The sequence below is a fragment of the Pelmatolapia mariae genome, linkage group LG2 (assembly GCF_036321145.2).
Source record: "Pelmatolapia mariae isolate MD_Pm_ZW linkage group LG2, Pm_UMD_F_2, whole genome shotgun sequence".
Classification (NCBI taxonomy): Eukaryota; Metazoa; Chordata; class Actinopteri; order Cichliformes; family Cichlidae; genus Pelmatolapia; species Pelmatolapia mariae.
Window position 1 is genome coordinate 28,236,436 of NC_086228.1, and position 22,387 is coordinate 28,258,822.

At 40.3% G+C, this 22,387-nt stretch overlaps 3 protein-coding genes across 6 annotated transcripts; 1 reads left to right on the forward strand and 2 right to left on the reverse strand.

Annotated features, from left to right (window-relative positions):
* Positions 1-350: 350 nt before the first annotated feature.
* Positions 351-5,790, reverse strand: prpf19 (pre-mRNA processing factor 19). The gene is made up of 16 exons (XM_063487080.1): positions 5,633-5,790; positions 5,272-5,421; positions 4,673-4,749; positions 3,711-3,852; positions 3,489-3,562; positions 3,327-3,392; positions 3,160-3,201; positions 2,968-3,042; positions 2,804-2,879; positions 2,608-2,717; positions 2,331-2,486; positions 2,153-2,222; positions 1,892-2,065; positions 1,604-1,686; positions 1,190-1,295; positions 351-1,096 (listed from the first exon to the last, which is right to left on the reverse strand). The coding sequence occupies exons 1-16, from the start codon at positions 5,649-5,651 to the stop codon at positions 999-1,001; spliced, it is 1,518 nt and encodes a 505-aa protein (XP_063343150.1). The 5' UTR covers positions 5,652-5,790; the 3' UTR covers positions 351-998.
* A 422-nt stretch (positions 5,791-6,212) lies between these two features.
* On the reverse strand, positions 6,213-12,399 carry LOC134645081 (uncharacterized). Of its 4 annotated transcripts, none has more exons than XM_063498370.1 (11): positions 12,291-12,399; positions 11,889-11,946; positions 11,237-11,251; positions 11,012-11,142; positions 10,771-10,906; positions 10,006-10,290; positions 9,496-9,801; positions 9,210-9,394; positions 8,098-8,199; positions 7,887-7,985; positions 6,213-7,804 (listed from the first exon to the last, which is right to left on the reverse strand). In XM_063498370.1, exons 2-11 carry the CDS (start codon positions 11,938-11,940, stop codon positions 7,583-7,585), a joined length of 1,533 nt encoding a protein of 510 aa, XP_063354440.1. In that variant the 5' UTR covers positions 11,941-11,946; positions 12,291-12,399; the 3' UTR covers positions 6,213-7,582. The 4 variants fall into 4 exon arrangements, with proteins under 4 accessions (XP_063354440.1, XP_063354423.1, XP_063354414.1 ...); XM_063498353.1 differs by having other exon boundaries at positions 6,214-7,801; positions 9,496-9,834; XM_063498344.1 differs by having other exon boundaries at positions 6,215-7,804; positions 9,496-9,834.
* Positions 12,400-13,827: 1,428 nt separating this feature from the next.
* LOC134636855 (uncharacterized) lies at positions 13,828-19,968 on the forward strand. Its single transcript, XM_063487087.1, has 10 exons — positions 13,828-13,867; positions 14,128-14,170; positions 15,871-16,019; positions 16,152-16,284; positions 16,400-16,669; positions 16,752-17,036; positions 17,137-17,288; positions 17,380-17,490; positions 17,697-17,741; positions 17,898-19,968. The coding sequence occupies exons 2-10, from the start codon at positions 14,131-14,133 to the stop codon at positions 18,075-18,077; spliced, it is 1,365 nt and encodes a 454-aa protein (XP_063343157.1). The 5' UTR covers positions 13,828-13,867; positions 14,128-14,130; the 3' UTR covers positions 18,078-19,968.
* Positions 19,969-22,387: the final 2,419 nt, after the last annotated feature.

The following is a 22,387-nucleotide window of genomic DNA, read 5'->3' on the forward strand; positions in this document are numbered from 1 at the left end:
AAGGGTTCTGCTCCAAAATCAAGACCTTCAAGCTCAACTGAAGCTTGTTGATGGATACCTAGATTGTCTGCTCAAGGCAAGCCCTTCTAAGGAAACATTTAAGCAAATATCAGTGTAAGTATGTAAAAGAGGGTAAAAAAAAACCCCAACAACAATCCAGTCCTCCTTGTGTGTAAACCGGTGACCACAACTGTATCAAAAATAAAGATCACTTTCATTGTTTGGTATAAAGCTCAAACATCAAAAAAGCAATGAGTAAAATGCATTCTGATTCGAAAGGAACTTTATATTTTGGATGTATCTTGTAATGACAAAGTAACCCTTCTAGCTGAGGAGCCCCACAGTGACAGACACTTGTATGGCAATACAAAAGATATTTTATTTAATTGTAAAAGGGCAGATGTGCAACAGGTAAAACAGCAGGTAATAAGAAATACACACCCGGGGGGGAAACAAAAGACAAAAATGTTTAAATGGAATCAATAAAACAGGAAATGAAATGTGGCAAAAGTTTTTCACAGAAGTACATTAATTTCCTACACCTGTTGATCTCACTGTACATGACTGTAGATGTATCTTATCTTACCCTAACAATATTATAATGAAGCTGGTCTACATTAAGAAGCAATTATAGTTTCCAAATGACCCCCTCTCCTTTCATACATACACAAAAAAAGAAAATACTACAGTAAAATCATAATTGCTGGCAAACAGGAAAGGAACTTAAAGGCTTTTCATGTCATTTTACATCATTTAGATTTGAAACACATAAAGCCAACAAACATGTCGCACTAACCATGCTGCTTCAAATCGCTGACAATCTCATGGATTTCTTCACTGGATATGAGGACTAACTCACTAAAAAAGATGCAAAGTTAGCACAGATTTCTTTTTTTCTTCCTTTTCTGATAATGAACGTGTCGGGGGTAGCGGCAGCTCTGACACAGACTGTTCTCGTCTTAGTTGCCCTCCTCCCCTCATCTTGAATTTCTGCTTTTCTACAAACTGTAAAATTTGAGGCTTCTGTCCATTGCTGTAGACGTCAGGAACCGGGCATTCTCTCCAAAGGCCACCCCAGTCACCAATCCTGTATGGTCTATGGTTGAAAAGAAAAAGATCAGGGGTAAATGTCACATGCATACTAGTTGAAAATCTTGAAAGAGATTTGACATTTTTTTTGTCTTCATACCGGTGAAGTTGAGGACCTCAGACCACTGCTTGCAGATGTAGACACGGATGTCAGACCCTCCTACAGCCAGGTAGGTACCACTCTGATCAAACACAAGGGACTTCACCTGAAACAAAAAATGAATGGATTAGGCTCAGAAGCAAACCTAAAATGAGTTGGACAACTTCAAAGCTGGTCTACAGTGAAATGCTGGAGTTCAGCTTAGTAAAAATGAAGAAAACACAGTGAAACTGCTAATCTGGTTCTTTCTGAAGTTAAAACAATCCACCCAACAGCACCCAAACAATTATACATGCAACTTTTCATCCACAGCCATTTATCTCTGCGTACAATGACAGCCTACAGGTGATGCTAAGACTATTTCTCAAACAGTTAAAAAATTCCTTTAGAAAGGAGAAATCCCAAATTTCTTACCTCATAGTTGTTGTCCAGAGTAATGGTCTTGAAGTTCTTCAGCTTCCTCAAATCCCACAGTTTCAGAGAGCTGTCCTGGGCACCTGGAGCAAACAAGGATAATTAAGTTTATTTTTTTTCCTATTGGCACACCATTTATAAATAAATAAATCTCCAAAACTATGCAAGTCATTGATGCACAAGTCACTTTTGATACTCTAAAGAAAATGTTCATGCAGCTCTACAAGTTTATGCACATCACAGACTGACGTTTAATCTACGCAAGAAATGCTCTCAAGTCAGTCTCACCTGTGGCCAGATAGTATCCGTTCTCAGAGAAAGCAATGGAGGTGACAGGTCCAGAGTGACCGGGGAAGTTGGCCACATTGGTGCGCTCCTTCAGATCCCAAATCTTGATCTGGGAGTCCGCAGTACCAGTGCCAAAAATGAGACCATCAGGGTGGAACTGAGCGCATGTGAGAGCTGAGGGGTGCAATCAGAAACATTATGCCTGGAAGAGGACTGTTATTATGACTATCAAATGCATTAAGCAAGCAAAGAGAAACTTACCACAGCCAGCACTTTCATCAGTAACTTTGGTGAGGACTCTGCCCGTCTGGATATCAGAAAAGGCCCAGTACTACAGGATAAAATAATAAGAGTTAGAGCGGTGAAGCAGTTTAACGGCAAAAGGGTCGATCATTCAGTGATTAAAGTTCAAGGCCTGTCGTTAATTTCAAGCACGCACTTGATCCTCAGAGGAGCTGAGCAGGTAGTCTCCAGTAGCATGAAGAGAGAGACCAGTGACGCCTGCCTCGTGAGCACGCACCACCTGCACACAGTTGCCCCCGGTGACAGACCACACACGGATGGTGGTGTCTGGAGAGGCGGAGAAGACCACAGACTAGAGGAGAAAAGACGGCAAGCGAGTGAGGAACAACAGATTAAAGGAACAATCGTGTTAGTCACATCTCCATTAAAATGGAGGTGAAAGTTTGCATTTAGGTTCTCAGAGGACAAGTTACCTGAGATGGGTGGTAAATGACAGAGGTAACCTTCTTGGTGTGACCCTTAAGCGTTGCCACGATCTGCTCTTCGTTCTTGTCAAACACCACCACGTTCTTATCAGCTCCACCTGGGAGATAGAACAGGTTTAATATCAGATTCTTTGTCTGGCATCCCAGCAAATGAAATACAGAGTGAAAGATTGATTCAGTGTACCGGTGAGCACTTTGTTGGTGTCTGAGGGACACAGATCCAGAGACAGAATACCAGGCACACTGGCACTATGAAGACCCTGAAGGCAACATAAAAGAGAACGTTGATACACTGGATCGCTCGGTGAAACAGATGCATCTTCATGATCCTGCATAATGAGTACTTACAGCATGAGAGGCCACTTGGCGGTATTTGCCGAGATCCTCGGCTCTAACCAGATCCTCTGGGACAGTTTTGCCTCTCTGTAGAAAACCACAGTAAAGCAATTAAATGAGAGCGAGGGTAAATTATGCACAAACAGAGCTGTGGCAAAACAAGTGTTTGCACATTAGCCGCTAAATAAAAGAGAAATGTAATACCTTCTTTCTCTCTGTAGTTAGGATAGTAGCCTTGTCTTGTAGCTGCAAACAGAAAAAAAAAACATTTAAAAACATCAAGCTCAAGACAAGCACTTTATAACCAAAGAAATTATTAGTAAAGGTCATAATGATAAAAATAATCAATCAAAAACATATATCAATATTACCTTCTGGATGATTTCTGGAGTCATTCCCACTTGTTCACTAATCTCCATAGGCTCTCCACCAGCCCCCTGGTGTAAAAAAGACAGAATTAAATATTGTTTAAAGGCATGATGTGACAGTCTGATCATCGTCTTATCAGCTGAAACTAAAGCCCAGCTACTCACTGCTGCAGCTGGCTGAGAGGCGGGCACTGCCTGAGGGGCAACCAATCCGGCCTGGGGTTTGAGCGTGGCAAGAGCTGTGGAAAGAAGAAATCGACTCATTAAAATAAATAAAACACACACACAATATCAATGAATCCAGGTTCATTTGGACCAGATGATCACATTAAAGCCATTTCTACATGTTTCATAACTGCGCGGACACCCAAACTCCTGTAAACCCACCTTCTCTTGCAGCTGTGACCTCTTTAGTGAGTCGAGCGATGACTCTGCAGGCGGCATCGTGCTGATAGAGGGCGTGTGAAAGTTCTTGGCGAGTAGTCTGCAGCTGCTGCCGCAAGGTGAAGCTATGAAGCATTACAGCATCCTAGAACAGAAGTGAAAAGTGAGAAAGGAGCACAAACAGACACAAATAGACATGTTTTATTTACTTTGGTTCTACCAGCATTTTGCTGTCAAGATTTCAAAAACAAAAACAAAAAAAATCCCACTATATACTGGTTTGTTTGAAATATATCTTTAAAAAAATGTATTAAACTCACTGGAATATAACTTTACACCCATGTGCTTAAATGAAATAAGGAAGATAACAAGATGGAACTCGCTTTTTTGGTCTCAGCTAAAGAATTAAAGTTATTTAAATCAATGTACCAAACAAACATATTTTTTGATCCTATACCAATAAAAATGAATTCGAACTAATTCAAAAGACCCAAGGTTTGTCACAAAACTTTGCAATTCAAGAAAGAAAAGGGGACGATCTTCTATTAGATTCTTATTTTGCGGCACAGATTAGATCTAAAATATGCTGTTGTAACCCATCATATAATGCACAACTAGAAAAAACAAACAAACAAAAAACTAAAATCCAAAACAAGTGTCCTGTTGTTAAAAACTACTGGAGAGGAATAAATGGTGCCCTGTAACACACTTTTAATTGTTAAATTATGCAACACCCTACAGATCTGATTTGAGTTCTACACATTTACAACTAATTTGTTGATTAGTAGCTGACTCCCTACTTGTTTAAATGTTCCTAAATGTTCTGTGTGTGTGTATTTGTAATGTGTTGTTGATGTAGTGTTAAACATTAATAAGAAAAATCAATTTAAAAACAAAATGATACATACAATAGATACAGTATAAAGTGCTCTGTTCTTTGCTATCTCAGAGTTAACAGGACTTACCCATTCATCTTGAAGGGACTTGAGAATGGCAGGAATACTGGTTGCCGATGGTGCCTTTGGTCTAATAGGATGAGCCACTAAAAGACAGGAAACCTCTTCAGTAACTCATCAAGGCTTATTTGCAATGAGATTTGAGTATTTAAGGGCATATGCCACACTGATTTTCTTTTCATATATAAATTTTTATAATTTCCTATGGTTCTATGAATATCACAAAGAATAGCTCATGAACACCGATCCAACTTTACAAAGTCTCACCCCTGAAGGCCACACGATTAAAACTAAAACTTATTAACAAACAGCAAATGCGATAAATCGGCATTTGATGATGATTATAATATTCTGCTTTTGTTGAAGTTCTTTAAAAAAAAAAGTTGATTTGTTTGGGAGGTTGTATTTTTCGCGTCACCTGAATTCTTCAGGATTTGTTTTATACGATTCATAAGATACAGTACAATGCAACACGTCTGCAAACTTCAGCCTACGAAACCAAAGCCGAGCATCAATACACTGATAACGACCTCTCTCACGGAAGTAGCATTACTCTGCATGAACTTTATTAAGGTCTACTGCCTCTTAGAAAACACCCAGAAACCCACCTTTGATGTCTACGAGCTGCTCCTCGGACAGCGGCTGTCCGTTCATCGGGTCCGTCCCATTCTCTGCGATGTACTTCTCGATAAGCCTGCGCTCAAACACCTGGTTGGACACCGGAGAGACGCACGGGTGCTCTGGCACTTCATTAGAAACTGTAAAAGAGTCCAGTTCCGGCTTTTTTAACAACACATAACTCCCAGCAATTTAAAAAACACACACAATTAAAAAAGACAGATCGATGAACTATATCAAAGCAGAAGGCGGTACTGCATGGCCGCTAACGCTAGCTAATTCAGCTAGCAGCATTAGCGCGGTACCGAGCTAACCGGCCTCCGTCATATCAATGAATTCAGCTTCACCTACTTGCACAAACCAAAGCCATGTTCCAGGCGGAGTCCTAAATGCCTCGTGTTAAATGTGATTTATGCTCGCGCTGTACTTTAAAGTTGTTGCAGCTAAGGTAGACTTTACTTCTGTTTGGAAGTAGCACGCTGTCCTTTCATTGCCGCTACAACGAAGACTCTTCTTCTACGCTTTGAGTTAGCTTCAATGTCCCAAACTCTGCCACCTACCGTCACTGCGCCGAGGAGAACATTTGACCACTCTCCAGCTTCCTAAATATATGTGTATCTATCTATCTATCTACACACACATAGCTGGAAAGTGGTCAATCGTTAGTTTATTGATTATTGCTTTATTGATAAGGTATGTGTACACATACAAGGAGTTTTTGCACTCAGTGTACGTAACAGAGTAGCCAACAGACAGAGTAACAACATGACACCAACACGGCACAGACAATAATACATTTATAGCGTACTCATAGAGCAAAGTTGCAGAGTGCAAATCTGTTGGAATAAATAAGAGCTGGACAGCTAGTTATTATATATACAGTATACACATGAGGATTGACTATAAATATATAGATAGATAGATAGATAGATAGATAGATAGATAGATAGATAGATAGATATGGCATATAGGTATGTACAACAGGACAAAACAGTATATACAGCATGCTTTGATTCAGCAGCAGGTGTGGTGGATTTTTTTAAATACAGAGACCATGTGGGTGTCCTAAATGTTTATCAGAGTGATGGCCTGTGGAAAGGAACTGTACAGATGGCTGCTTGTTTGGGCATACGGTGCTCTGTAGCGCCTACCAGAGGATATGCAGTGATATTGCCTGGTTGTGTCCTGACTCTACATTTGTATTTCCTGCAGACTTCACTGTCCATTGTAGTCTGTTCTTATCCTGCAAACAATACCGTGATGAGTGAGCAGAGAACAGACTGGATTAATGCAGAGTCGAATGGATCAACACCTCCTGAGGCAGGTTGAAATTCCTGAGCTGGTGCAGGCCTCTGCTTGGGCTTTTTGATGATAGTGTCTATACTGAGTGACCAAATCAGATCCTGGAACATTGTGGCAAGCGGGGATAATTGAGAGTGACTCCTCCTCAACTGTTACTGCTACAGTTTGAGCGTATTCAGCTCTAGGCTGATCTGACTACACAACAGGGCCAGCTGTTCAACCCCACATCTGTGTCCTTGATAAGACCAATGACCGTCATCAAACATCACAATTTTGACTGACAGGTCTTTAGAGAAACAGCCATTTGCATGGAGGGAGAAGAGCAAAGGAAAGAGGACACACCCCTGGGTGGCGAACATGCATACAGTGTAAAGACGACATCATCTAAAATGTGTTTGTTAAAGACACTTTTTTATTTTTTGAGTGATGACATTATGACATTGTGAAAATATTACAAGCTTTGGGGATAAAAGGTTATCCTGCACACAAAATTCACAGATTAATTGCAGTATTTGGTGAAACATGTCACATAACTATTATAACTAGAATTACCCCCAAAGATTTAATAACACTGCATAAATCGTTAGAAATGCAGACAAGCTATTTAGAATAATAATTAAATATGGACAACATGATGGGTGAGAACTGAAGTCAATATTGCTGTACAGTATTTAAAAATGAGCTTTTTCAAACGTTACCACAACAACTGGTGGGTAGCCCTAGTGACCGTCTGAAACACAGGAGCAGTCATATTGGTCCTGAGGGTCCGGAGGTAGGTAATGGCAGGAGATTTCAGGAGCACCATCAGGTAGTGCAATATGAGACAGGAAGGATTATGCTCAACTCATGCTTCAGAAAAATTACAAATCAAACTATTAAAACCGTGCATAAGGCACAGGTGAGGTTTTTCTTCTCTGTCAGGAGCATAACCTCACCGTTTGTGTGATTTCTCCATGCTGTACGATCCATCTTCCCTTATCTCCGATCCAGTTCTCTGTTTTATGAAAAGTTCAGATTCTTTGACGTGTAAACACTGCAGGATTCAGAGGTGTCCGTGTCTAGTGGCAGCGTGGAAAAAAAGTCTTGGGATTTGTTCCCCCTTCCCTTATCTCCGTCCTTTTTGATTTGGAACTGAACGCAGTCCTCGGATGAGTGGAGGCAGTCTGAAGCTCCGGGCACAGGGAAGGAAATCCTGTCCTCTTCCTCATTAGATTTAGCCTGCTAACAAGGGATGAAGGAACAAGTTTAAGCAAATATCGTATTAATCCGCATCGAAATATTCACAGCTGGAGAGCTGTATTACCTCAACAGTTAAGTTATGACTAGTTGAACTCCCAGCTGCCGCTCTGTGCGCATCCTGGTTCTTGGCTCTCGGAGACCCTACCATTACCGGAGCATAACCCTGGAAATACAAACAACAACAGATATGAACACAGACATAATTCAATTGAATGATTTTAGCTCCCTTTAAAAAAACAAAAACAAAACAGATTATATTAGTTAATCAGTCTTACAGTGTGAACAGGACTGGCTCTTGGGGTCCATTTTCTTGGTGTTTCAGGCTGCTGAGAGTAGCTGTAGTGGCCTGAGGGCTGAGGAGAGGGGTGACTGTAGTGCTGCAAGAAAAAACACACAAACATAAATAAACTAGTAACGACAATAACCTAGGAACTCATCCGGCTCACAGACCATCAGAATTCACCGGTCACTGCTCGTAAAAACAATAAATGTGACCTTGAGTGATCACTGTGTCCAAGTTTCTTGCGGAGGGACAGCCAAATGAAATATGTCTCACCATGGCATGAAGGCATGGCAAGGCTCAAATAGAGATGAAAAAAAAAAGGCTGAAACAGCTAGCCCTATTTATGTAACCGTCTGCTGCTCTCCTTTCACATTTCATGTTTTGGAGAGTTAAAGCGTGAAATTGACATCGTGGACCGGTGTGTCTGTTAAACGTTTCACCGTGATATCAGGTTGCTCCTTGCTAGTGATGTGTGTGGCATCATCATGCTGACATCCACAGAGCTTCAGTCAAAATACTTTGGACTTTGGACTGAATAAAGAGCTTCTACCACAAGTTTTTTTTCTCCGTACTTCTTAAAGATACTTCAGCCCATCAGACTGTCTGGTGCAAAAGAGAAATGTCCAATAACATCAACATGTGACTCCTGGAGGTGTCAGAGTGCATGCATCTGCAATAACATTGACTTGACGGCTTGTATTTATTTATTTGGCTGTAGACTCTCCTTCATATCAAAGAGTGAGGCCATTTGTTTCATCAGGGTGAAGAGCCCATCACCCTAATAAATCCACCAAGAAATGGCTGGATGAGAAAAAATGGAGTACAGCAGTATGGTGTAGGAAACAATATATAAACTGAACTGTTGTGGAGGGATTCTAACTTCTTGCACTGGGTGGAAAATTTGTCTTTTCTGCTAGAAGATGGAGCAGTGACTTCTTCAGAAAAAGCTCACTTTCCTTTGACTCTGTTCAGCTATAGCACGCTTATCTGCAGGAACTGCTTCAAGAAGATCAAATGGCTTCAAAGAGAATATTTGCTTGTCCAAATATATATATATATATGTAAAAAGGAAGTCAGTACGATGTTTTCTCCTGGTTTCCTCACCTGGATGTTGACCCTCGGGGGGTTGGCTGGCAGCGTGCGGTGTGTTCTAAAGCAGGTGATGAGTTGGGAGAGGCTACAGTTTGGGTAGCGTTTCATGAACAGGATAAAACCAGCCAGGGACACGAACATGCCAGAAGGGACAGTGACGGACTTGAGGAGTGCTCGCCAACTCCCTCCCCTTTTGTCTGGGAAGATGGCAGACACATGGATTTTAGGAGGAGTGGCAACTGTGGCTCAAACAACTTCTGACTGATGCATGCTTCCAAAAACGTCGCACAATACCTACCGATCACGTGCAAGTAGGTGGAGGATACCAGGTTGCCATTCCTGTCTTTGACTTCATACAGCCCATCATGCCTTGAGGTCAGCCTTGCAATGACCACCTCGTAGATGGAGCCGTTCCTACTCAGTGAGATGATACCCCTGTAGCGCAGGTCATGGTCCGTTATCTGCCCCTCACGGATGAGCTGCACAGGGCCACGTGGGGGTTTGGGGTCAAAGGGGCCCAGGGAGGATTCATCAGGAAAATGGCCAGGGGTAAAAATGAGATGGGCATGAGGAAGAGGAAGAAATAGAGGCAGGATTATGGACTCTTTGGTAAAGCGTGTGATGTTGAAGGAATGCCCTGCATCCATCCATGTGTAAAATCATGAAAAATGGAGTAGTGGAGAATGTGGAAGTATGAGAGGGCATCAGATAGAAAGGGAAGGATAAAACAAAACCATTAGCACTGTAAAGTCACAAAGTTAAAGGTAGTCAGTCAGCTTCTTAAAACCCACGTTTCTGCTCTGCTCACCACGGACGGTGAGGGTGCTGCGACCCAGCACCTTCCCGTTGTCGTCTCTCACGGTGTAGTTGCCTTGGTCTGCTTGCGTCACTCTCTCCGCCACCCAGACCTTCCCCCCTCTTAGTAGCCGCCCCCGGCCAGCGTCACCGGTTTCAGGGTCTGTCCGGTTCCAAAGCACAACCGGCACAGCCTCAGGCGGAGCGCCCCGGTGAGAGAACTCCAACAGGGAGCCATTTTCAGGGATGCTGTGCTCAAAGGTCTCCCCATAGTTTCTGCGGTAGGGTTTAATGCATTCTGAAGGAAGACAAAGAACCACGAGATAAGTGAAAGACAGAAAGAGAACAAGTTTATTTAAGTACAATTTTGAGATGCAAAAGTTACTTTCTTTTTAACTAAACTGGTGAAAATTAAAGTGATATTGCAAAAGACCCGCTCCTAACACACATCAGTATACTGCCAGGTAAAGTAATGCCACACCTGCTGTGCATTTATACCAATTAACCTCTCCTCTTTTTATGCAGCAGGGGTGTGGCTGGCAAATGTTATGTGCACACACACACACAAACACACCTGAAACAGAGTCAGAATAGTTGCTACAACTTCTCTGCTTTAAAGCAATGAATACATTGCCTATATGGCACCAAAGCATACGAACACATTAAGTTAAATTACTTAACGTTTCAAGCCAAGAGAGGCAGATGATTGAAAAATTATGGCTCTTTTGCATCATGACACAAAGCAATGAATTTCGCCAAAGAGAGGCAACTGTCATACCTGAAACGATCAGACGGACAGTCTCGTAGGTGAATCCCACGGACAGCTTGTTGGCATAAAGTCCCTGGTCAGCACGACTCACTTCTTTCAGGACTAACGACTTATCTTTGGTCCACTCAAACCGTGGGTCCTTAACCTACAGTTGCATGGCAGATCCATTTTTAGGCAACACAGCAACCAAACACACACACACACACACACACAAAGAAAAAACCCCAAGTGCCAACACTCGTCCACTCACAGTGGTTTTCTCCAGCAGGATGCGTTTTGGCCCCTCGGGATACGGTGTAAAAGTCACGATTCGCGACGTTGAGTCCACCGGTAGACGAAACTCCTTCCCGACGCAAACAGTCTGAACTTTTTCTCGGTCACCTGTCGAGGTGCAAATGAAAGTCAGCAACATCATTGGAGACCATGTGCTGCAGATGAAGGATGCATGAGGGGTAAAATGTGACTTTTGACTCACCTAGTAATTCCCAACCTGCAGGAAAAGTACGAGTAACATAATTAATAATTTTCTTCAGACCTCAGATACGGATGGTAAACTCTCCTACGTATGTAAAATGTTGACCTACTTTTATGCTATTAGGTCATTTAAGGTCATCTATTTTGTAACAGATTTTTAGAGTCTGCTATGTGATTTGACTTTTAAGCTCTTTAATTCAGCATATGTACACGTTTATTAATTCTTACTGTTCACGTACTGCCTTTATACTGCATATTTTTCCACTGCATTTTCTCTGGGCACCTCTCACATTTATTATAGTTTTGCATGTTGGAAATTTATATTTGTGAGAATTATATTTCAGAGTTGAAGTGCTAAAAAACGACATTCTCTGCTCTTTAAATCTGGGCTGGCCATTCTTCTTTGCCTTTGTTTTATTTAATCCAAGACCCTTTAATGAAATGGCTTTCTAGAAACATTCTGCAGATAATGGTGACGTTATCGATAAATGTATTAATTAGTCACTTTTTTAAATAGTAACATTGACTTCACTTTTACTATGAATAACTTAACCGTAAAATAAAGCACAGTAAATGCATTATTAATAATTATTTAAGCAGAAAGAAACAGAAAAACTACGGGTAGTCTTATTAAAAACTGGTGCCACACTTACCCAGTGCAAAAGGTAGGGTTAAAAGTGCAGTGTAGAGGACGCAGGAGGACATCTTCTCCTGTAAAAGACAGCGGATTGTTTCATCTGTAAACGTAATTTACCCCAACCCTCCTCTGAAAACGAACGGCCAGACTGGACATCCGATCATTAATCAACAAGCTACAAAAGGCGGGGAGCTCAGCGACAGCCCTACTGATGTCCGTGCGGACTCAAGCTACAGCGCACTGCACACACTCATGTTCCCCCCCATGACGTCCTGTCCGCTCTTTGAAGTCATGTCCACTCAGGTGTCCAACATGTTTCCCATCTTCTGAATCATGGCAGCGCTACTACAGGCTGCCGGGCCATCAGTTACCGATCATCAACAAACGATTACTCAGTTTGCGCGTAATGTGAACTCACCTGCAGGATGTGCGAAACAGAAATCCACCGGAGGGTAATTTAAAAAAAAATGTTTTTGTGGATGAGGATAAGAGGATAACGACGACCTCCGCAGAGCGCGCATGCCCACTGCTCCCCCTTCTGTTATGGCGATGGATACGTCGTATTCTCGGCCGCTGATACGCAAAGTGCGTCACATTTTGCAGTTCTTGTAAATACACCGTTAGCCCAAGGGAACATATTTTCCCTCCCTTTTACTTAGCCTGCTATATTTTAGACTTCTGTAGTAACTCGTCAGATTCTGACTGTACGTGCAAATGATGAGATGATCTTAGAAAATATAAGAGATCATAACGCGAAATGGAAATCATCTCACTTAAATTTTCCTTCTTGTTAAAAAATGAACAAAAGTTAATTAACAAAATTAATTTGTTAGTTTCTACAGTGAGGGAAAATTACTTGATCTCCAGCGCCCCAGAAATAAAGAGTCTCTAGATTTGATGGTAGTTTCATTTTAATGGGAGAGACAGAATATGGACCAAAAATCCAGGAAAAAAACACATTACATAAAAATTATAAATTGATTTCATGTTATTGAGTGAAATAAGTGTTTTATCCCCAAGACCAACACAAGCAAGTTCTTTGTGGAGAAACCCTTGTTGGCAAGCGCAGCAGTAAGATGTTTCTTGTAGTTGGTCACCACGTTTGGACTCATCTCTTTTACTCCTCTTTACAGAAACTCGATTTTCTATGGCAGGAATGTCAAACTCTTATTACACCATATTACACATACAGCCTACTTTGATCTTAAGTAGGCAGACTACATCCCTCAGATATCTCAATATAAGAAGTCCAATTTCATTGATACATCTTAGTTTTACTACATGATAAAGACATTTTGTTCTATTTTAATATATAGAAATCAATAGAAATCACTCAGCACAACTCTTCTGGCTTAAATGATAAGAAATAAATGTAAAATTACAAAACTGATTTATCTGTGTGCCACATGGGCACACAGATAAATCTCTCCGTTGAAATGAAACAAACATAAAAATTAGAGACTGTTCGTGTCTTTGTAAATAAGCAAACTTGCAAATTCAGCAGTGTATGGTGTGTGGTTTATCTTTATTTGGGGAGGTTTATGTGTCACATGAGATAAGTAAAGTCCTTAACAGTGCACATGCTTACACTTTAAATATGTTTTTAGTACAGGTTATATGCATGATTAAAATAAAGCATGTTTTATGGTACCGGACCAGTTATTTCCCAGTGTTTTTAGCATGTAACATGTTTAAAAACGTCTTGACTGCGATTCCTTTAGAATTAATTCCTACTAAATTCACTTGAAATGGGACGGCAGCCAACAAAACGACGCGAAAGTTGTCTTTTTATCCCTTTTAAACTGCTTTTATTTATGATATGGTGGTTTTAAAAGCGATCTTGGAGGCAGACACAACACAAACGCCTGGTTTGTATCCTGGGAGGTGGGCCATGTATGCAGTTCCAGTGGGAGAGGTGGAGCCTAAGCCACGCCCAGTCCTTCTTTTCTCCACCCAGCAGCTGCAGGACGCACAGAACTCAATCACACAAAACAAGTACGTTGCTATTATTCTTTTTCTGTTTGTCCACAACTTCTTCTTAGTCAGGCTTTTTAATACTGAACATCACCTGTGTCACTCCCAATAACAGCACGTGTTTATTGTGGACTGATTTACTATTTCGGGGTTAATTTTTGTGTGTTATCCGAACATTTCATTACAGAAGGGAATGCGGTACGGGTTTGGTCTTGCAAGCTGAGGGAAAAAAACACACAGAAAAAAGAGCCTCAAGTCACCTCTCTGCTCTTTTTCTGCAGGACATGTCGCTTGTGTTTTTGATGTTTTCCATTGTCTTCTTCGGTGAGTTGAGCTCATTCCCACATTCTAACATATAAACACCTGAAATCTGAAATACAACGCTCGATGGTTTGGGATAATTTACAACAAACGTTAAGTGATTTCCATGCCACACACTCCGTGGGTACAGCATGTACAAAGTTATCCAATCTCTCCGTGGAGCCAGGTGTTAAGTGACACTCCGGAGCGAATTAAAGTGCGTGCATGTTGTAGTAAAAGACGTTTGGTGTTGTGGGGCTGCTGTAGACTAATGCAATTTAAATCAGTAGCAGAACACAGGAAGAACAATACGCATCGTCTCCACACCCATCTGCTATTCCCAGAATTAGTGCTTGGTGCATTTCATTTATCAATAAATTATTTGGGAAACATAAACACCTATCAACGTACATCCACCCATAAATAAAAAAATAAATAAGCAAGCATATTGTTTTTATTGTTTTTCATTTTCAATTAACCCTTAATTGAATTATGTATACATAATTCAATTAAGGCTTAATTAAAGAAAACAAAACAATCTGATTAATTTCATTGAAATATAAATATACAGTTACATATTTATGTTTTTTAAACTATTCACTGTATTTATGCATTGTCATTAATGTCTTTAGCCGCAAAGTGAAAGGAAATGTTTACACGACGGAAACCAGAAAATTCAGCACAGCCAAGATTTCTTTCCGTTAGCTGGTTTGACAAAACATATAACCTCAGTCAGAGATAACGGGTAGCACGACGGTGGCAATCAAGTTTTTCTTATTTATTTGTCTTCTGCTTCCTGAGCGCTCACACGTAAATATGGGCGTTTTGTAGCGTCACGTGACTCATCGTCCGCATGAGATAATCCCATGAGAGTGGCGCTTAAAATGGTTATTTATAATATTTAAAGAAAAAACATATCATATCCATTCAAGTTAATCACGTTATCACTGCTGTTTAAGGTAACAGCTGCAGATTAGAGCTCTGAAACTTTAAACTGGATCTATTTAAACGTTAAAGGCCATTGTCCAATATCCGAATAGGCAGCGTTTCTGCCGAATGGCAGAATCGCATCAGTTTGTCAGCAGATCAAAGTGTAATTATTTTATTGGTTGTCTTGATGCATGCATGGGTTTGAGTTAATGGCTCAGTAGTGCTGATATCTAAAAGTGGCCAGTTGCATGCTGCTGTTCTAAGATGGTCAGCCATAGCTGATTTGAGAATAGCGGCTGATGAAGAGAGTGCATCAGAGGGACCAATCAAGTTAAACCGTTTAGAGACAAAGTTACAGGCAAGGCAGAAATGGTTTAATGGTTTGGAGCCGCTGTGGTGACTGAGCTGAAAAGAGGGTAATTTACTGATGTGATATGTTGTTCATGTATTTCCTTCATTCAGCTAATAATAACTTGGTTTATTTCTGATGCTTTATGACGAATGTGAGTTAATTCATCAGATTGAGAGTTATACTTTACTCTGCCTCGTGCTTTGGAGATGAGAGATCTCAAGGAATGCTTTTTTTTATGCTGCTGCATTTGTGTAAATTCAGTGATGTTCCAGAACCTTGTCTTCAAAATTACTTTCAAAGTGTAACAAAATGTGTGTTTGTGTGTGTGTGTTTGGTATATTAATGGAAACAACTGATATTATGTTATCAGTTGTTTGTGGTTTCAGTTACATTAACACTACCTCCATCTGTCTCTTCTTCTCTTGCATCTTTTTGATTAAAGGCTCATCCTCTGGTATACAAACTGATGAGGTGTGCTATGGCAGGAGGTGGCAGTTTCCATCTAATTATATACCCTTACGTTATACTGGACCGATATACTTTACTGAAAGTAATAGGGGATCCATAAAAGTTGTTATAAATGATGGGAAGGTGAGCAGCCTCTATGTGACCATTACATTTCTGCAATATGATAAATGTTAGACCTATGTTTGAAATGATTAAATCAAAGTATATAGAATATGTTCTAATCTGAGGAATATATATGTGCTGTCTATCTTTCAGGCAATAGACGCACGCTTCAGAGTCTCTCCTGGCTCAATTTATCTTACAGATGTAGAAAAAAGAGATGAAGGAATTTATTCTGTCTCAACTGGTGGCTACCAGCAACAAAATGTTGTTGAACTGAAAGTCTTGGGTAAGAATTTGAACTGTACTGTATATTTACATCAAAAATATATAGGTATGTGTTTTAGCTACCTGTTCCTAAACACAAGTCCCCTCCTTTTTTTTTTCTTAATCTGCATTTTAAGAATGTGCTGAAAATGTCACAAGGGATTACTACTCTACGTGGGAGGACTCTATCCCTAGACGGGCTGAAATCCTGGAGTTTACTCCCCTTCACAGTCTGGACCAGCCAAAGATCCTGTGGAATCGCACAGACTCTCAGATCAGAGAAAGCAGAGCTGAGGTGAAAAGCGGTAATTGGCAGCTGTCTTACCTCACTCAGGCAGACAGTGGGTACTACAACTTCAGGGATAAGAACCACTCTGTGTTGGCCAAGGTGCTGCTCAAAGTACAAGGTGATGTGAGAAGCTGCATGTGAGATTTCTGCATTTTACCAGATTAAATGTTCTAATGAAGTCTGATCTGTGTCACTAACAGAACAAACCAGACACTATGAAACAAGGTGGAATGAGCACATTCTCATTGAATACCCCCGCGGTCCTAAGAAGTGGACCATGACTTTTACACCTGAGGGCAAAATGGATCCCGAAACACTGATGGATGGCAGTCTGATCATAAAAGATAATCACTTTTCTGGCAGAATTCGTGCAGTGATGGATGGCATAGTTATAAATTCTACGGAAATTAGAGACTCTGGCACCTTTGAGTTCAGAGACCCAGAAGGCAACCTGATCTTGAGTGCTCAGCTTGAAGTGACCCCTGGTAAGCAACAGAGCATTTCTCCCCATAGAGTAGAAGTTCTAACTAACATTAACCCCCACCCTCTACACCATATTCCCTAACTTTCTCTATGCTCTTACAGAAATGTTGCCACAGTTTATATTTATGGCTGTTATTGCCTTGATTGTCGTCATGGGGATCATCTGCTGTTGCTGTTGTTGTAAAAAGTGCTGTAAAAGGGACAAGTCTGCTCCTCAGACTGCAGCCTCACCTGCACCTGCCGTATATTATCATGTAAGCATTCTTTCAAGTGGAAATTAAGACCAGCTGTGTTAATATTTGATGTTTTTTTTTAAAAAATTGAAAATCCTTATTCCGATTACAGATTGAGAATCAACCTGCATGCCCAAGTTACTCACATCCTTCAGCTTTGTCTTATCAGTCTGTGAATTCTCATATTTCTACACAACCTTCAGCTACCTCCTCTGAGCCACCGGTAGGTGTAAAGCTTGATTTATATTCAAGGCAAAGATAAAAGTGAGGTGAAAGGAACTCAGCCACTTTTGTTGTTTTGAAAAGAAATAGTAGTTATTTGTGGATTGGCCCACTAAGTCTTTATCTCGTCTGGGACTGCCTGGCAACTCACATTAGCGCCCATCCTCTTTCCTCTTCTGACTCGTGTGCTTTTCCCTAACTTCACAGATGTACCACAAAATGAATATCCACGAGAACCCCGCTCAGCCTGAGGTACATACACACAAACAAACATACAAAATTCCCCATGAATGCATAAAACTAAGAACAGAAATTTCCCCATTCAGAGGCATTTTTGGCCTGTCAGTGACTGATTCATTTTACCCACTGTGCTTATGCACCTTTTTTCGTTTTTACTGATGTCTCCAGGTTTCAGTACCTGAAAACCAGGCTTCCACTCCAGCTCCCTCAGTTGGCCCAGACTTCCTCTCGTCAGACCCGGAGCCGCGATTTGAACTGAAGGGATTAGACATGCCTTTTGCACCATCTCTTACTTCAAACACAACTATCTGTGATGTTTATAACTCAGACAAACTAAACTTTCTGTAAACAGTATGCTGAAAATTCAGGTAGAGTTCATCATTGTTTCCATTTTCATCTTTGCAAAGCCATACACGAACAGGAAAAGGACTATGCAGACAGATGGTAACCGCACTGTGTTGATGCATGATCATTTTTTTTATCTTTCACACAAAGATGTGCTGTTATAAAATGTATGGATTCCAAATATATTTTTTCAGTTAACAAGATTGCTTGTAAGTTTGTAAGTTCATGTCTTGCAAACAGTTTGGTTCTGGGAAAGCTTTGGAATTTTTAATTTTTTTTTCCTAAATTTTCCTCAGGTACGAGAACATAAATCTCACTTAGTGTTGTCCTCCAAACATTCTGTTACAGCAGCTTAAGTGTGGACTACAGGAATCAGGGTTTTATTATATTGTGCAATATAAATGCATTTACCATAAATTAGAATTGTTACTTGCATGAAATAGTGTCTGCTTTGCTTCTCTTCACAGGCTATTTATGGATATTTATGGAATGACAGATAATGCAGTCCAGTATCGTGGCAAAGCGTGTAATAGATACGGTGGACCAACGTGCCTATTACTTGCTTTGCTGTGATATCAGGCTGGATAATGTTGCTAGCTTTTGCTTCCATGGGTATTTTCTACCTCTGTTATGTGCATCCAGCTCCATACATCACTTGTTTGTGGCTTTTATCATTGTGTTTTGAGGGATGGTGGGCAATTTTTAAATATGCCTTTTTATATGGTCAAATTCTCAAATGCAATACAAGTATAACTGTGGTTCTGTATATCTTTAAACAGAAGCTTGTATAAAAGTTTTATCGGGCATTGAAAAACATGTATCGTTTATATAATGTATGTAAAATTCTGATAGTTGTTTGCATTGCATGAAGATGTCTGAATATGGAATTAGTGTAATGATTTGAAAAAGACCTTAAAGAGCTTACATGAATTTTTCAACTCTGTCCCTCTGTCTTGCTCGCTCTTTCTGTCTCACTCTCTCTCTAACACACACACACACACACACATGCACACGCACACGTGTGGGGACACAGTGGAATGACAACACCACTACTTCTTACATTTTAAAAAATCTAAATGGAAGAGCCCCTTAAAATTTGCATGGAAACTAGAGGGTTAGACTTTCAACATTACAATTAGCATTACAGTTGTAATAGCTTCTAATGCAACTGTAACTCATTTAATTATAAGAGCATTTGTATGTTGACAGACATTTAAAAAAGCTGGTTTTGGAGAGTTTGCTACTATGCAGCTCTTATAGCAAGTTGATGTGCAGATGTTAATTCCTGCAGTGGATGTTCCTTTGCCTACATGCATGTAGTTTAAGTAATTGCTTGGTGTTATCATATTTCGTAGATAAATATAACTTGGTGTCATCTGCATAGCAATGAAAATGCATGTGTTTTCTAATAATATTGCATGAGGGGAAATGTATAATGTAAAAAGTATTAGTTCTAGGACAGAACTCTGTGGAACTCCATGAAAAATTCTTTAACTTACATTAATACTACCTGTCTACCGGTCCATTCCTGGTATAAAGCCTGAGAATAATTGCTATGGCACGCGGTTAAACTTTTCATCTGATTATATACATATTATTTATTATGGACCAGTACAGTTTGCTCCAAGTAAGGGAGGCTCCTCAAAATTTGTGGTAAATATTTGGAGGTAAGCTGCCCCACGTGCTGTGCGACCATGTCTGGTCTGTCTTCTGTTGGAAAACAATAAACTCTGATATGTGATGATAAATAGAATCTGTTCTCACCTGAGTGAATGTATGTGTGTTTACATTTCGGGGAAAGGACCCCAATTCAGAGTCTCCCCTTCCTCACTTTGTTTTACAAATGTGATAGAAAAGGATCAGGGATTGTTTTTACATCTCATTTGGTGGCAAGCAGCTATTGTTGTGAAACTGAAAATCTTAATGAGAATTAAACTATCCTGCATCAACCAATCTGTTTGATAATAGATTTGTTTAGATAGACTGTTTCTTATAAAGAACTTTTCCACTTGAAGTACTTTTTTCTACTGTTTTCGTACTTAAGTGCTTTCTATCTAGCATTCACACTTATCATATCGGTGAGTAACTTGGGGTTCAGTATCCCAAGAATCCTTTGGCATGCAGATTGTAACAGCCAGGGATTGAACCACCAACCGTCTGATTAGTGGATGACCTGCTCTACCTCCAGAGCCCTGTTAGTTATGCATTTCTAAATACAAGTTCACTCTGTTTTTTGTTGTTGTTTAAAAAAAAAAAATTTCTAAATTAGATTTTTTTTCTTAATTAGTGTGAATGCTGATAAGCATTCACAGTATTGTTATTCAAATCTTTTTTATTATAATATTTTATTTTCTATTCCGTACGTTTTTTGCCATATAGCTCCTTCAACACCATTCAACTTAGAAAAACCATTCAACCACAGTTAGATTCCTCTTCTTTTGGACATTACCACTTCTATTTTTCTCATTATTAGCGTTTATAGTTTTTAAATTATTCAACTTTATTCAACAAAAATTTACCATGTATTTCAATGGGGAGACCCTTCAAATTCTCATTCAACTTACTCCTCTTTTAACTGTATCTACTTCCATATACGTTGACCTAGAGCCACCATTCAAACTTTAAAATGAAGCCAAGACATTGAACTATTCAACTTGTATTTATCTTTTCAATATCTATTATACTTTTTCTTCAGTTCCCATTTAAGTTTCAAGCTTTTTTTCACCCGTTTCAGAGTTTATAATGGGTGTGTATGGGATGGAATGTTGGCGGTTAGAGTAAGACAGCTCAACTGCTAGAGTGGCAAAATTTTGTATTAAAATCTTCTCTTTAAACTGCTGCTGTGTCCGCAATGTTCGCCCTACAGGTATCATTTTACCATCAAAACGAAGCCATCGCTGTCCTGTTTCATCCAATGTTATTATTATTGTAGTATATATTATGGTTCTTTCATAAATGTCACCAATGCACAGCCTCCTCCCTGCAACTTTTCCATAGAGTCCAATGTTAAAATGGATCCCAAAATTCGTCTGAAAATCAGAACAGTACAGGCTGTCTTTTCACTGTCACCACGTCCATATAATAAACTCCACAGGCATGAAAACTCAGAATTCGGCAGACTGGACATTGCTACCACTCACGGTGAAAGACTTTTGTCAATACGACTTGTAGTTTTTTCTTGGGAAGCAATTGTTTCACAATGAGTTTTCTGTTTATTTAAAGCAGCAGCAGACAGGTGTATGCCTGTTTGTGTGTGTGTGTGTGTGTGTGTGTGTGTGGGTGTGCGTGTGTGTGTGTGTGTGTGTGTGTGTGTGGGTGTGTGTGTGTGTGTGTGTGTGAGGTGCCACTGGATGGAGTTACTATAGCAACCAGGCTCACACCTGCCTGCTTAATGAGCTCTGTCTGTCACTGCCAAGATTAATCTTAAAAACTTATGTTTCAACTGCTGCTGTGTGCACAGTGTTTGCTCTACAGCCACCATTTTACCCTCAAAACGTAGCCATCGTTGTTCTCTTTCCAACAGCATGGTTTTCAAAGCTCAGAGATGCAAACTTTTTGAACTGTGTGGATCCAAGTGGAGGGATAATCCTCTAACCCAGCGGTCCCCAACCCCCGGGCCTCGGACCGGTACCGGCCCGTGAGTCGTTTGGTACCGGGCCACGAGAGTTGAGGCTCAGGTGTGAAATGTATGGTTTTCAGGGTTTTTATCGGTTTTCAGCGTTATTTTGTTATCTTTTTTTATCGTTAACTCGGTTTTCCTGGGTCTTTTCACGTGTGTTATGAATAAATCTTATTTTTTTCGGTACCGGTACTAGTTTTATTTTGTTGTATTTATCCACAACACCTTAAAGGTCGGTCCGTGAAAATATTGTTGGGCATAAACCGGTCCGTGGCGCAATCAAGGTTGGGGACCGCTGCTCTAACCGACCCATAGAAATAAATTATATTTTCAGTCAGGAGTTTGCCTCAACAGCAGGAATGACCCCACTTTTTAAATTGCTCCTGTGGCCAAATTTTTGACAGCAGGAACATGAAGAACACACTGTTGTGTAGAAATCCTCGGGATCGTCACCGTTTGAAAATGATTTTGATGGGAGTTAGGGTCTTGGCTTTTTTTGCCAGATTAAATGTCCCTATGAAGTCTAATATGTGTCACGAACAGAAGCAGACACTGTGACACAAAGGAGAATGATGTTGGATGTTAAGATATGGACTATGACTCTTACACCTGAGGGGGAAATGGACTGACTGAAGGCAGGGTGATCATAAAAGATAACTGGTTCTTTGGGGAAATGAAGGCAGTAAGAAATAGC

Excerpts from the sequence above, each read along its gene's own strand:
- LOC134636855 (XM_063487087.1), top strand. The coding sequence starts at position 14,131 with ATGTCGCTTGTGTTTTTGATGTTTTCCATTGTCTTCTTCG. Across the intron at positions 14,171-15,870 it reads GTTTTCCATTGTCTTCTTCG|GCTCATCCTCTGGTATACAA; the intron begins GTGAGTTGAGCT and ends TTTTGATTAAAG. Across the intron at positions 16,670-16,751 it reads GGTGCTGCTCAAAGTACAAG|AACAAACCAGACACTATGAA; the intron begins GTGATGTGAGAA and ends TGTCACTAACAG.
- LOC134645081 (XM_063498344.1), bottom strand. The coding sequence starts at position 11,940 with ATGTCCTCCTGCGTCCTCTACACTGCACTTTTAACCCTACCTTTTGCA. Across the intron at positions 8,200-9,209 it reads CCCCGAGGGTCAACATCCAG|CACTACAGTCACCCCTCTCC; the intron begins GTGAGGAAACCA and ends TTTTTCTTGCAG. Across the intron at positions 7,805-7,886 it reads GTCATAACTTAACTGTTGAG|CAGGCTAAATCTAATGAGGA; the intron begins GTAATACAGCTC and ends ATCCCTTGTTAG.
- prpf19 (XM_063487080.1), bottom strand. Across the intron at positions 2,718-2,803 it reads CACCAACAAAGTGCTCACCG|GTGGAGCTGATAAGAACGTG; the intron begins GTACACTGAATC and ends TCTATCTCCCAG. Across the intron at positions 2,487-2,607 it reads TCATTTACCACCCATCTCAG|TCTGTGGTCTTCTCCGCCTC; the intron begins GTAACTTGTCCT and ends TTTCTCCTCTAG.